The following is a 15,032-nucleotide window of genomic DNA, read 5'->3' as shown; positions in this document are numbered from 1 at the left end:
GTCGCTTACCCTCGTCGCTTATGCACGCTGGAGAAGAACCGAAGGATACGGAGCTCTACTCTCACGCGGCCATCGTCCTCGGCTGCCGGCCACGCCCCCTTTTTTAATTTTTCAATGAGGAGAGAGAGCCAAGAGAGCCCCTGTTCTTGTGCACATCACTGGATTGAGATCAAGTTCAGGTGCGTATAAGGGTGTGCTGGGATGGGCGTGGGCTGCATGCAGAAGGTTTTTTACCTTAACCACTTCAATACAGGGCACTTTCCTCCCTTCCTGCCCAGGCCAATTTTCCCCTTTTAGCACTGTTGCATTTTGAATGACAATTGTGCGGTCATGCAACACTGTACCTACACCAAATTTATGTAATTTTCCCTCCACAAATAGAGCTTTCTTTTGGTGGTATTTGATCACCTCTGGGTTTTTTCCTTTTTGCTAAACAAATAAAAAAAGACCGAAAGGTTTGAAATAAAAAAAGTTTTTTTGTTTATGTTATACAATTTTGTAAATAAATAGTTTTTTTCCTGCACTGATGAGACTGCACTGACAGGCACTGATGGGGTGGCACTGATAGGCGGCACTGATAGGCACTGATATGTGGCACTGATAGGTAGCACAGATATGCAGCATTGGTGGGCACTGATAGGCGGCACTGCTAGGCACTGATAGGCGGCATTGATGGGCACTGATAGGTGGCGCTGATGGGCACTGATAGCTGGCACTGATGGGCACTAATGGGCACTGATGGGCGGCACTGATCGGCACTGACGGGCGGCACTGATCGGCACTGACGGGCGGCACTGATGGGCACTGATAGGTGGCACTGGTGGGCAATAATGGGCACTGGTGGGCGACACTGAAATCTGGCAATGATGGGCACTTGTGGGCAGCACTGATAGGGAGGGCACTGGCGGGCAGCACTGATGGGGAGGGCAATGGGGGGCTCCCTGAGCACTGATTGCCATCCCTGGTGGCCATAGTGGGCATCCCTGGGGTCATAGGTGGGCATCCCTGGGGTCATGGGTGGGCATCCCTGGTGGTTCTAGTGGCATCCCCCCCGAGGGTCTGCACTGGTAATCAATGATCTGATTGCCAGTGCCAACCCCCCCTGTCAGGGGAGCCGCCAATCGGCGCTCCTTTACTAGTGGCTGTCAGGCACGAACTAAGGAAAGCCGATCAACGGCTGTTCCTGTTTACTATGTGACCAGCCGTGATTGGACACGGCTGATCACATGGTAAAGAGCCTACGTCAGAGGCTCTTTACCGAGATCGGAGATGCAGGGTGTCAGGCTGACACCTCGCATCACCGATCGCCGCTCTGCGCGCCCCCGGGGGGTCATATGACGTCCGGTCAGGATAATACAACCACATTCCCGCCGTCAATCTGTTATAGGGAGGGCGGGAAGTGGTTAATACAAAGAATGCATTATATAACCTCTTGTCTACTGGGCACTTTCAACCCCTTCTTGCCTAGGCCAATTTTCAGCTTTCAGCACTGTCATGATTTGAATGACAATTGCGCGGTCATGTAACACTGTACCCAAATGACATTTTTATCTTTTTTTTGCACGCAAATAGAGCTTTCATTTGGTGGTATTTAATCACTGCTGGGTCTTTTATTTTTCACTAAAAGAAAAAAGACAGAAAATTTTGAAAAATAAATGTTTTCTTACTTTCTGTCAGTAAATGTTGTAAATAAGTAATTTTTCTCCTTCACTGATGTGCGCTGATAAGGTGGCCCTGATGGGCGCTGATAGGCTGCACTGATGAAGTGGCACTTCCGGCCACTGATGAGGCGGCACTTCCGGCCACTGATGAGGCGGCACTGATGAGGAGGCACTAATATTCCGCACTTATGGGTGGTACTGATATGCGTCACTGATGAGCACTGATAGGTGGCACTGATGAGGAGGCACTAATATTCAGCACTTATGGGTGGCACTGATATGCGTCACTGATGAGCACTAATAGGTGGCACTGATGGGCACGGGCAGGTGGCACTGATAGGCACTGATTGGTGTCACTGATGGGCACTGCTGGGGCTTTACTGTTATCAGGACACTGATGATCAGTGCTCTGATTACCTGTCCTAGTCATCCCTTCGAGCAGGAGCCACTGATCGGCTCTCCTTGCCACAGAGTGAGGCGAGGAGTGTCGATAAACAGCACTTCCGCATTTACATGTGACCGGGTGTGATAGGACACAGAAGTATGATTATAAAAGGGACCTTGTGATACACATATTGCCATTCCTTACCCTTTTCTGAAGATAAAAAGTTGCTGCTTGTCATCCTGAGAGCCTCTGAATACTTTTCGTAGTGAGCAAGTATATGGGTGGAGATTCCCAACCATATTTTTGTATTTATTGCCACAAACGTATTCAGTTTATAACTTCTGTACACTTCTAATAGTGTTTAAATTAAAACATTCATATGCTGTGCACTTTGAGTGTCAAATCCTGTTACATTTGATCAATATTGAATATTTTTTTTCTAGGGGAATAGTCTATTAAAAACAATTTCATCACAGAAACCTTTATATATCTTGATTCTAGATTTCTTCCAATACAACTCAAAGATGATTATATTACATGCTTCTAAAGTAGAGGCTATTTGTCACCTTTATATTTTTTATGACTTTTGCACCAAAGCAGTAACTGAAAGCACAGTTTTTTTTTCCATGCTGAATCTGAGGACATCATCTGTGTTGAGATCTTCTGTATATGCTTTGATGTATGCAGCCAGCCTCAGAATGGAAAAACATTAATTTTTTCTTGTTTGTTATTGTCAACCAAACACAACAGATGTCCAGCAAAGAAAGTGCTTGGACTACATAAGAAGATCAGCTAATTAGATGAAGGCTATGTTTTAGTGGGCAAACCCCTTTATTATACAAAAGCGCAATCAAAAGGTACTAGTAATGTTGGCAATAAGATGGTAAAATAATGATGCTCAACATTGAATTGCAGGCTTTTTATCATCTACTTTTATTCCATTTTGGAAAACGGCATGGCTGTATGTATTTTTCTTTGCCGTGAAAGATGTTGCAGTTGTGATTGACTTGAGCCAGGGTTGGCCACATGCTGGCTCCTGGAGAATAACCAAATAAAGCTGAATACTTTTGCTTCTCTGTATTTGGAAGCTAAAGTTGATTGTACATTCTGCACACAGTTGGCCAGCAGTTTCTACGCATGGTTCAGTTAACTGCTAAACAGATTGGCCATATTCACCTGCCCCAATTCTCAGCTGCTAAAATGTAAGCAGCCAGGAATATCCTCATTGACCAAATATGTTAATGACCATAGTTGGTCAATGATATCACCTAAGATTCCTGCTGCTGTTAACATTACAGCAGCACCAACGATTCTGTCATTTAGTGGTGGGGAAGTATCATCTGGCAGAGGGGAAGCTATGGGGATGGATTTACTAAATTTACGCCATTTGTTTTGCAAGTGAGGTTGCACTCTGCAATAGAATTTTCCTCAGAGCTTAGTGAAAGTGGTAAAACTTCACTTTACGACTGCACCTGCAAATTTAACAGTCAATTTGCCCTAAGAAAATCATTGTTGGGCAGCTTGGATAGTTGTGATTGACAATTTATCTGCATCGATAGATGACATGATTGATGATAGATCTACATCTAGGGACATTTTCCACATTTTATAAATTAAATTTAAAAAAAGTTTTTTTTTCAGTATCTGTGTGTTTATTTATGGTTTCAGTTTAGTACTCATTCCCCTGGGAAGGGATTCCCTTAATTGAAAGTTCCTCCTACAAACCCCCACATGCATTTTGGGAGACAGGGTGTAGAGAAGAGATTCTTGCCCCCTCAATACTGGGACAAGGTGCCTTTCAGGGGGGAGCGGCTGTCTCACCCGCTTCCTGCCCCACCTCCCCACAAGGTACCCCCCAATGTTGCTAGGCATGTGGCCTGGTATGGTACATAAAAGGGGGTGGGGGGGCTGTCTTCCCTTTCCTGGCCATCAAGGCTGCCTAGATTAGGGCTGGTTAGAATATTAGGCCAAACTCCATGTTGTTTTTTTTCTGCATCATACTGTTCTGTAACTTCCTGTACAGCTTTAAAACATCCCCCACGCATGTTGTTTTATAAGATTTGTGTATTCTCAATATGGCAAAGTAATTGTAGTAGCTAATACCATCTCTCTGGTGACTAATCTACAGATTGTAGAACGTGATAACATGAAAAATAGATTCAGCTTGTTAAGATATTTTGTCATATTAAAAAGGCTTTAACGTAAAACACTGAAATAATAAAACAAAATATATTGCAAACTAAATATACACTGGGGGGGGGGGGGGTTGTTATCAAAACTGGAGTAGACAGAATAAGGAGTAGCTGGTTATGGCAACCAGTCAGCATTTAGCTTTCATTTTCATCACTTAACTGAAGAAGCTGAAGATAGAAGCTGATTGGTTGTCATGCACATCTGCTCCAGATTCTGTCTACTCCAGTTTTGATCTCCCCTCACTGTACCTACCCTTCTTGGAAAAAAAATATTATATATCATTATGTAACATTTTATATTTTCATATTTGGTAATGTTCTTACATTGATTAATGTTTTGTCTTTCTCAGTGTAGTATTGCTGCTGTGTTGTTTATATAACCCAAATGTCCTGATTTTACACAGGCTTCTTTAAATCCCTACACCTGAATTTTATACAGCTACCTTTATGAGGTTGGACACTGGTAAAATAAATCTGCTGGTACATCCCCCATATAACCCCTTCCTTTCCCAGCTAGCCTCAGTTTTTAGGTGATGAGTCTCTACTTTCTACTGAGAGAAGTTGACCTTTTACGAGTTTTTTTACTGTTCTGGAATGATGATTCTTCTGTCAGAGTTTGGCTTCACCAAAGCCACTATGACTTTTATTAAGCTTCTGGATCGGTTGACTCTTTGGCAGAACCTATAGGTCTGTACACAGACCATGCCACATCGAAGCTATAGAGACAGCCTGTAATATTTCTGCAGCACTAGATCCTGCTTTTTGTATTTCTCTTGTCACAAGCTCAACTTGTGGAGATAGCTGCAGGTTGCCTTACAGATCCAGAGCGGTTGTTTGCTTAGTGCAGAGTTCAGACCCTAAAGAGCCGTATGGATGTATGCCGGCCATGAAGGGCAAAGCCAGGAGGGGGCTAAATCTCCCTCATTCCTTTGACTGAGCAGTGACTCAAGACTGAAACCCTTTAAATATTCCATGGGTTTTTTTTCCTCACATGGGGGATCTCCTACTGCTGTTCCTCTGGGAGTACAGTTTGACCAGGATGGCAGGGCTTAACAGATTGGCACTATTGTCTCACTTAAGAACCTTTATTACAGGAGGATGCCTGTGGTGGTGTTGTGGCTGTTTCATTCTGATGAAAAGGTAACTGTACTGTAACTGTACTGTACAGTCTGGAAAAAAAACAATTTTTTGACTTAACAGTAAAATTAATTTCCGAATTACATACAGTACAGGACACAGGACACTTTCCTCTGTTATTTGTTTTAATGGAAAATACGGTGATATACAGTATAGTACTGTACAATTACTGAGATAACCACTTACTATGTTAGGCACAGACAATATAACTGTGAACAACTTAACTAGTAAGAGTAGTCTAAGCTAACTATAGGCAAGAATATCGGCGCTGGGTGGGCCCAGCAGCAAAAATTAAAAAATAGATGAATGAAAGAAAATTATTCAAAGTTTGGCTTTTTATAAATGGGGGGGGGGGGGTTAGAATGCTGAAAAGTTACATTTTTGAGCAAAGGTCCACTTTAAACTATTACATATTCTTAGCAAGCAAGACTCCTTCCACACAGGTGGAAAAATCTCTGCGTTTGTAGTCATGTATCACTTTTTTTTTTTCAGTTATGACTAGGTTCATTGTTGTCTTTGGGACAATACATAAAGCTGCATATAGATGCTTAACAAACAGTTGCGTTTTTTAGCTATAATAACAAATAAACCTGAGAATTTTACATTTTATTGCAGTGATTTTAGCATATACGCAAATACATATGAGCGTATACATATAGATTAAAACTCTGGAAGTGAAAACTTTTTTTTTTACACTTTCTGCCAACTTTTGCCAGCAAGATCTGCATATAAACACCAGTAAATTACGTTGGCATGCATGGGCTCTACAATATCCTTAAAACAAGCCATCTCTGGCCACTTAGCCTCTTTTCACATTTTAGCATAGTGTATTTAGTGATGTTGGGGCTTTTTCGCTGTGTTTTTTTTTTTTTTTTGTGCAGTTTTATAGTGAAGCGCCACACAGGACTTTCATTGGGGCAGAATCAAGAGTTTTTGACCCCTTAGACCTTTCAAAGGAGCACATGAAAAACACTTGATTTTTTGCATTTTTGGTGCGCTCCCATTGAAATCAGTGAGGTCACAAATGCCCCATTCTGCTTCAAAAGTAATGTTCCTTTTTAAACTTGGTGTTGAGTTACCAGCTTCTCGATGCTCAGATGTGAACAGGAACAATTTAAAAACATGTTATTTGGCTTGTTGGGTTTTGAGTTTTGAGCTACAAAATGCTTAGGGGACTTAATGTAAAGTCATTCTTTTTCAAAGATCCTCAAAAACCATAACAAAGATTCTATTCAGTGAATTTCACAGCCTGAAGGCTACATGTGTAGCAACTGCCCATAATCATGAATAGGTGAAGGTGACTATACAGAGCTATGTTCCGCTATTTTGTGTACAGTAATGTGTGTTGAGTACATTATGTCTGTGTGCATGTGTTACTCTGTGCAAAAATCTATTTGAAGCTGTCTTCACCCATTTGTGGAGACATCCTGCTCACCAGAAATATGTGTCTATACACTGCATGGGCCAATGGGCCCATGTCCATGTAGCCTTAAAACTCCTGCTGGTTGTATACAATAGAAAGCCATCAGCCTCTCAGGATTCTGATGCAACAGAAAGCAAATAAGGAATGAGATAAGATTTTAAATGTCTGTGTTGTAAATTATGAAAATATATCTCTTTACAATGCTTTTAGGACCAATTCACACCTGTGCATTGAAAACAAAGTACTGCTAGCTGCATCTTTGAGCTTTCATGAAAATACTTAGTACATTGAGTTAAGTGGTAGTGCCTAAAAGGCATGTAAAGCAAAATGCCACACAGATGTCAACTAGCCCACACAGATGTCAACCAGCAGACTATGTAAATGCTTAAAGTAGCAGTTCAGTCTAAAACTAACTATCTCTAAATCAACTCGCAGCCACATTCTAACACTAACCTATCTAACCCTATAAAGAAAAAAAATCATTATTCTTACCTTTTCTGAAACCGATCCAGTCCAGTCTCCAGCGGCGGATGCTGTGTGCAGGAGTGACGCCACCCATAGACTTACTATGGTGCTTCCGTTGTCGGTGGCCTCTTCTGCACACTCCTACACACAGAAGCTGCCTCTGACAGCTCAATGTGGACCGGACCAGAGCGGCGTCAGAAAAAGTATGTATAGCCATTTCTTCTTTACAGGGCTAGATAGGTTGGGCTTAGCATGTTGCTGCGAGTAGATTTAGAGTTAGTTTTAAGCTGAACTTCTACTTTAAAGAATATGTAAACCCAGCATTTTATATTCTTGATATGTGTCTGTTGTATCATGTACCTATATGAAAAAGTATCCTGTTTTCTTTGTATTGCTTCTTTTTTGTGAAAACAAAAATGTTTTTTCTGCCAGTCCCCCTGCTTTCCTATCAAAAACTGACTGCACTAGGCATAATGCACAGCATGGTCAGTTCTCTAGCTTTGCTGAGAACTCAGCTTGCTCCGCTCCAATAATCAGACTTGTCCTTACAGGCTTACCCATTCATTGGGAATACCAGTGTCCTGCTGTTTCTCATTCCCTGGCTCTCTGAGCTCCTTGGTTGAGGTGCAGGCCAGACAAATTCCTCCATCCCAAACTCGCTCATCCATGTCTTTATGGACCTTGCTTCTTGCACTGGTGTGCAGTTATGTTGGAACAGGAAGGGCCTACCCCAAAGGCAGGCGTCCTAATACTTTTGGTAATATAGTGTATGTGTATATATACAGTATTTCACAAAAGTGAGTACACCCCTCACATTTTTGTAAATCTTTTATTATATCTTTTCACGTGACAACACTGAAGAAATGGCACTTTGCTAAAATGTAAAGTCTGTGAGTCTACAGCTTGTATAGCAATGTAAATTTGCTGTCCCCTCAAAATAACTCAACACACAGCCATTAATGTCTAAACCGCTGGCAACTAAAGTAAGTGCACCCTTAAGTGACAATGTCCAAATTGGGCCCAAAGTTTCAATATTTTGTGTGGCACCAATTTTTTTCCAGCACTGCCTTAACCGTTTTGGGCATGGAGTTCACCAGAGCTTCACAGGTTGCCACTGGAGTCCTCTTCCACTCCATGATGACATCACAAAGCTGGTGGATGTTAAGAGACCTTGCGCTCCTCCACCTTCTGTTTGAGGATGCCCCACAGATGCTCAATAGGGTTTAGGTCTGGAGACATGCTTGGCCAGTCCATCACCTTCACCCTCCGCTTTTTTAGCAAGGCAGTGGTTGTCGTGGAGGTTTGGGGTCATTATCATGTTAGAACACTGCCCTGCAGCCCAGTCTCCGAAGGGAGGTGATCATGGTCTGCTTAAGTATGTCACAGTACATGCTGGCATTTATGGTTCCCTCAATAAACTGTAGCTCTCCAGTCTCGGCAGCACTAATGCAGCCCCAGACCATGACACTCCCACCACCATGCTTGACTGTAGGCACGATACACTTGTCTTTGTACTCTTCACCAGGTTGCCGCCACACACACTTGACACCATCTAAGCCAAATGAGTTTATCTTGCTCTTATCAGACCACAGGACATGTTTCCAGTAATCCATGCCCTTAGTCTGCTTGTCTTCATCAAACTGTTTGCGGGATTTCTTGTGCATCATCTTTAGAAAAGGCTTCCTTTTGAGACGACAGCCATGCAGACCAATTTGATGCAGTGTACAGCGTATGGTCTGAGCACTGACAGGCCCAACCCCCCACCCATTCAAACTCTCCGTTCAAACTCTGCAGCAATGTTGGCAGCACTCATACGTCCCTCATATTTCCCAAAGACAACCTCTAGATATGATGCTGAGCATGTGCACTCAGCTTCTTTGGTCGACCATGGCAAGGCCTGTTCTGAGTGGAACCTATCCTTTTAAACAGCTGTATGGTCTTTGCCACCGTGATGCAGCTCAGTTTCAGGGTCTTGGCAATCTTCTTAAAGCCTAGGCCATATTTATGTAGAGCAACAATTCTTTTTTTTCAGATCCTCCGAGAGTTTTTTTGCCACAAGGTGCCATGTTGAACTTCCAGTGACCAGTATGAGAGAGTGAGAGCGATAACACCAAATTTACCATTCCTGCTCCCCATTCACACCTGAGACCTTGTAACACTAACGAGTCGCATGACACCGGCTAATTTGGCCCAATTTGGACATTTTCACTAAGGGGTGTACTCACTTTAGTTGCCAGTAGTTTAGACATTAATAGCTGTGTGTTGAGTTATTTTGAGGGGACAGCAAATGTACACTGTTATACAAGCTGTACACTCACTACTTTACATTGTAGCAAAGTGCCATTTCTTTAGTGTTGTCAAATGAAAAGATATAATAAAATATTTATAAACATGAGGGGTGTACTCACTTTTTGTGAGATACTGTGTGTGTGTGTGTGTGTGTGTATATGTATATGTATATATATATATATATATGTATATAGAGATAGATAGATACAAATATATATGCACAAATGTTTTGCCTTTTATTTCAATTTTAAACTGAATGGGTTGTTTTAAAAGGTGAAGGCTTACATATACTTTAATACACATGAACTGGGCACAGGTTAAGTTTAAGCTGACTGTTGATTTAAATTGTTTTTTTCTTTTTTTTTGTATTGCTTACAGGTAAAGCAAATTATGGAAGAAGCTGTTACCAGAAAGTTTGTCCATGAAGATAGCAGTCATATCATCTCATTTTGTGGTAAGCAATATGTGTGGCACAATCATAATATTAGCAGACGAAGGAAATTAAGAGTTTAATTTCCCTGTTTTAGTATAAAGGAGAGTTTATAACTGTTAAAAAGCACACAGGAGAGCGCATACACCTAGTGCAGGTTTATTGTAGAAAACAAAGCATACAGACAAATGGATACTCACAAAAATAAAAAAAATAATGTATACAGGCTGGCGTGTTTTGGGGGATAAACCCTCTAATTCCTCAGAGCTGAAGATGCTTTGAAGAAGGTAGGGATGCACCGTAATGAAAATTCTGGGCGGAAACCGAAAATGCAGGATGCCCTTGGCCGAAAACCGAAACCGAAAATGACTTTTCCCCCCAAATAATTTTAAAATAGAAAGAAGAGGGGCATACATCAAAAACAGGCAGCGACGTACACCTGTCGCTGCCACCCTGTTGCAGTATATGTACTGTGACGGGTTGGCAAGAGGTTAATTTAATTACCAATGGTATTTGTATTATGCAGCATGAGGGGGTTAATGTATTGCCACTGCTGGTCACTGATGCATTAGTGACCGACCAGTTGCAGTTAATTAACCCCTTTGTGCTGCATTAGTGCAACCAGTATCAGTGTTAATTAACACTGGTTGCACTGATACTGGTTGCACCAATGCACCACAAAGGGGTTAATTAACTGCCACTGGTCGGTCACTAATGCATCAGTGACCAGCAGTGGCAATATATTAACCCCCTCATGCTGCATAATACTAATACCATTGGTAAGCTTGCCTCCGCTCCCCCCCCCCCCCCTGCCTCAGCGTCGCTCCCCATCCCAAGGATGCGATCTCCTTACTCTCACTCTGCTCCTCCGGTGTCCTTCATTCAAAAGATGTGCCTCTGGCCGGCGGCCCGCCTCCTTGTGATGTCACTACTACTATGATGTGTATGAATGAACTGACACACCGGGCGGGAGGGCGGGCGAGCGGCCGCTAATAGCAATGAGCGCTTCACTTCCCTGTCAGAGGAGATACCCGCATGACAGGGAAGTGAAGCGCTCACATAGTTATAGCTATTAGCGGTCGCTCGCCCACCCTCCCGTCCGGTGTGTCAGTTCATTCATACACATCATAGTAGTAGTAGGGACATCATTGAGAGGCGGGTGGCCGGCCAGAGGCGGGACTTTTCAAACCTGCGCTGCGCCCTCCTCCTTCCTCATGGCGGCCATTCATTTCGGCATTTTTAACCCATTTTCGGCCGAAATGGGATAGGCCCATTTTCGGCCGAAAATTTCGGTGGCCGAAATTTTGCTGCATCCCTAGAAGAAGGGGCTACGTCCCCCAAAACGCACCCCCTTGGTAGCGCAGCGTTGAGATGTGTTCGGCCACGCTATTCCAACACTGGATTGAGATGTAGCATCATACTTTTCCTGAGTATCCATTTAGCTGTATTTTTTGTTTTGTACAATAAACCTTAGGTAATGCACTAGGCATGTGTGCCTTCCTGTGTCCTCTTTTACATTTGTATACTAGATTTTCCCAATCTGAGGAGGGTTGCATCGCTGAAGTGTACCTAAAGGATGGTATTCCATTGCTTTTGATGATCCACTGTACAAGTAGACAGAACTGTAAGCTTTGGAATTTTTTGTGTTTTGTGCAATAAAGGAGAGTTTGGCAAAACTTTTCCATTTTGGCAAAATGCATTAGAGACCATTTGGATGGCAAAATTAGGGTGGCATTTGGCATTTTTTATTTTTATTTTTTTACTGAAGAATGTAGTCCAAAATACCTACTGAGGATTACAGAAGCTTTTTTCAACTATCTTGGACCTGTTTTTGAAGCTAAATACACCTTCATTAACCTCATTCTTTTATTTTTTTAATAGAAAAAAAAAATTACTAAAGAAAGGAAAATAAAATATTTAAAATGATAGAACTCAAAGATCAAATACACAAAAAAAAAAAAAACACAAACAAGGATTACATTTATAAATAAAGGATTGTGACATTAAGTGTCCTTTCGCACAGGCTTTCCCCCTGACGGACTCTGTTTTGCTTAGCGGGGATCGATCCGCCGATCCTCGCTGAGCAGGGGGATGACAGCTCTGTCTCCGCTCACTGTGCAGAGACGAACCTGTCAGAGCTCCTTTATGGGATATCAGATGAAAACAGACCGCCTGTCCGTTTTCATCTGATCCGATCCTCCAGACAGATGGGAATTAGGGTTTTCATTCGTCTGGATTTCATGGACAGGATCTGATCTTACCCCCCCCCCCCCCATGTTGAGGGCATGTGGCCTGGTGCTCGTAACTGAGTGCTGGTGAGTAACTGTGAGTAATTGTGTACTAATAGACTAGAGTCAGGAAGCAAGTTTAACAGTTAACTGGGAAGAGTAAAATTCCTAATCCTCTGGGAGTATTCTCTTCTAATTAGTGGGTACAGGTATGGTAATGCGCCTTGGTGCACATCTTGTGACATGTATGCGTTCCTCGAGTATCTGATCAGTTTCTATTTCAGCTATGTACTACTCCTACTTCTTTTGTATTGCAAAAACTCAAGTATGCCGTCCAGTTCTGGGCATCAGTCCTCAAGAAGGATGTGCTGGAACTGGAAGAGTCCAGAGAAGGGCAACAATGCTAATAAAGGGACTAGAGGATCTCAGCTATGGGGAGAGACCAAAATAATTGACTTTATTCTCTTTGGAGAGGAGACGATATTGTACTGTGTCCCAAGCATAAGAAAAAACTTTTCAGTAAAAGGGACTGTAAAAAAACATGTGGCCATTCAGTGTAATTGGAAGAGAAGCGGCTTAACCTTAAACTGCGTAGAGGATTCTTTACTGTCAGAGCGGTAAGGATGTGGAATTCTTTTCCACAAGTAGCGGTATCAGCAGGGAGCGTCAGAAGTTTACAAAAACTATTAGATGGGCACCTTAACGATCACAACATACAGGGATATACAATATACTATTGACATAAACACATACACCCACACACACCATAGGTTAAACTGGATAAACTGGTGTCTTTTCTCTTACGTCCTCTGACAGTCGCCGCCCACTTATACAGTCTTCACCAATGGGTATTGACCTCTTATCCATAGGAGCAAGCTAGGCACAAGACTTGTTAAAAACAAAGTAATTTACATAGACACACCTATGGGGGCAGTCCCACTGGTCCAATTCCCCCCTGCAATTAGCCATCCCAACTCAGTTTGTCTTCTGCCTAGTTAGGAGTGAGATAGGCTCTCCCTGTGCTGGGGCTACAGTCTCAGCCTTTTCTTCTGTTTTTATGATTTTATTTCTGAAAAATGTGTTTTTTTCTTTGCACTACTAGCTGTTTATTTTGTCAGCGTTTAGTTAGTCACTTCTTCAAGATAATGAAGGCGTTGCGGAGCTGGGAGTCGCACTGGTCGTCCTGGTGTTCCAGGACAGTGGGCCTTATGGAATCCCAGCCCGCCATCGAGCGTTTAGCGGGCTATGTGTTCGCCCTGGCTTCGCAAACGACCCATCCCTGTCCTCAGGGATGCAGCCTGCGAGGTGGCTACCTCGCCTGGACGTCTCCCCACGGTTCTCCGTGCACTGCTGGCATCCTGCGTTTTTGGCACCCCCGCCATCTGAGGGTGGGAGGTTTCCCGTCGATGAGAGGCACCCCACGCCATCGGGTACGGTAAGTACACTCTGTGTGGGGCCTCTGTCTGGGGCTGGCAGTCCTGTGTGTCTGTGTTATCCCCTCATGTCTGTGGGTTTTTGGGCTCCCTGATCCCGGTCCCTGCGGGGGCTCTCTCACAGCTGGTACGCTATGTGGGTTTGTGGGGGTCCCTCTCCTATGTCACTTTATGGTGCTTTTGGAGGTGCAGACACGTGCGGCGACCGCTGCGGGGTTAAAAACCGCCGGTCCGCCATTTTAGGTGTGGGCAGCATGCTGGCTTCACTGTGGGCGCTTATAAAGCAGTGTATGTAGTGTGTTTTGGCGCCTTGCTGCGCCATCTTGTGTGTGGCAATGTGTTTTTTGCTGAGCACATGTCAGCGGACATTTTCCTGTAGCCTCCCATTACTTTCTATGGGCAACCATTTTTCCTTGGTCTAAAATTCGAGTTCAGCCTATTGCGGTGACATCACTTCCTCTTTCCTCATAGAGGAGATCAGCAGGCGTGTAGGTAACACTTGTGGGGTCTGTCTGGCTGTCTTTTTTGTGGGAATACCTCTGGCTGTCAGCTTATTCTTGCTTGGGGGGTCGTTTTGCATAGTCCCTCATAGCGGTGTACTGCGGGGGATCGCGGTGCGCTTAAAGGGCCAGTACTTTAAAAAAAAAAAAAAAAGTTTTTTTTTTTATTATGGAGTCCCAGGACTGCAAATTTCCCCCAGCCTTGGTGGATGGTTCAGGGTCGTCTGAATCCGCTGCTCTGACTACTCTGTCTGCTGCACTTGCGACTTTGATGTCAAAAGTGGATTTTCTGATGTCCGCACAGCGTACTGGAAAAAGGCCTAGGCTCTCTCTTTCTTCTGATTCTGAGTCTGACATGGTTGCCGTAGGTAGCGTGCCCCTTGAAGGGTCTCGCTCTTCTCAGTCTGAGGGGGAGGCGGAGGTTGTGGGGGTGGATGATTCCCCCCCTGGGATGGCTGAGGACCACGCAGCTATGGATGCGCTGATCCTTTCCATTAAGGAAACACTACATTTAGAGGATGATCCCAATCCTCCGGGGATAGTGTCCTCTTTTGGTACACACAGATCCCGTAAGGCGGCACAGGTTTTTCCTTGCCCTGCTGAGTTTCACGCAACTGTGAATGAACAATGGCGTAACTTAAAGCGCACTTTTGTTGTGCCCAAAAAGTTTCAACTTCTTTACCCCTTTGCGTCTCCTACGGATTCGCGCTGGTGTGTGGCTCCTACTGTGGATCACACTGTGGCCAGGTTAAACAAGGCCACTCTAGTACCCACCGAGGATTCTCCGGTGTTTAGGGATCCTACGGATAGGAGGCTGGAATCTCTTGCCCGCCATGCTTACATGGTGGCGGGTTCCATGCTGAAACCTATCTTCGCCTCTGTAATGGTG

At 43.7% G+C, this 15,032-nt stretch overlaps 1 protein-coding gene across 1 annotated transcript in view; it reads left to right on the top strand.

The window, feature by feature from the left end:
- Positions 1-15,032, top strand: part of SGSM1 (small G protein signaling modulator 1) — a 458,328-nt gene that overhangs the window by 129,715 nt on the left and 313,581 nt on the right. The window contains exon 3 of the mRNA XM_082258183.1: positions 9,931-10,006. Coding sequence (XP_082114309.1) covers positions 9,931-10,006 — 76 coding nt within the window. The remainder of the gene's footprint in view (positions 1-9,930; positions 10,007-15,032) is intronic.

Source organism: Pelophylax lessonae (genome assembly GCF_965119305.1).
Source record: "Pelophylax lessonae genome assembly, chromosome: 1".
Classification (NCBI taxonomy): Eukaryota; Metazoa; Chordata; class Amphibia; order Anura; family Ranidae; genus Pelophylax; species Pelophylax lessonae.
This window is presented reverse-complemented; position numbering and strand designations above follow the sequence as displayed.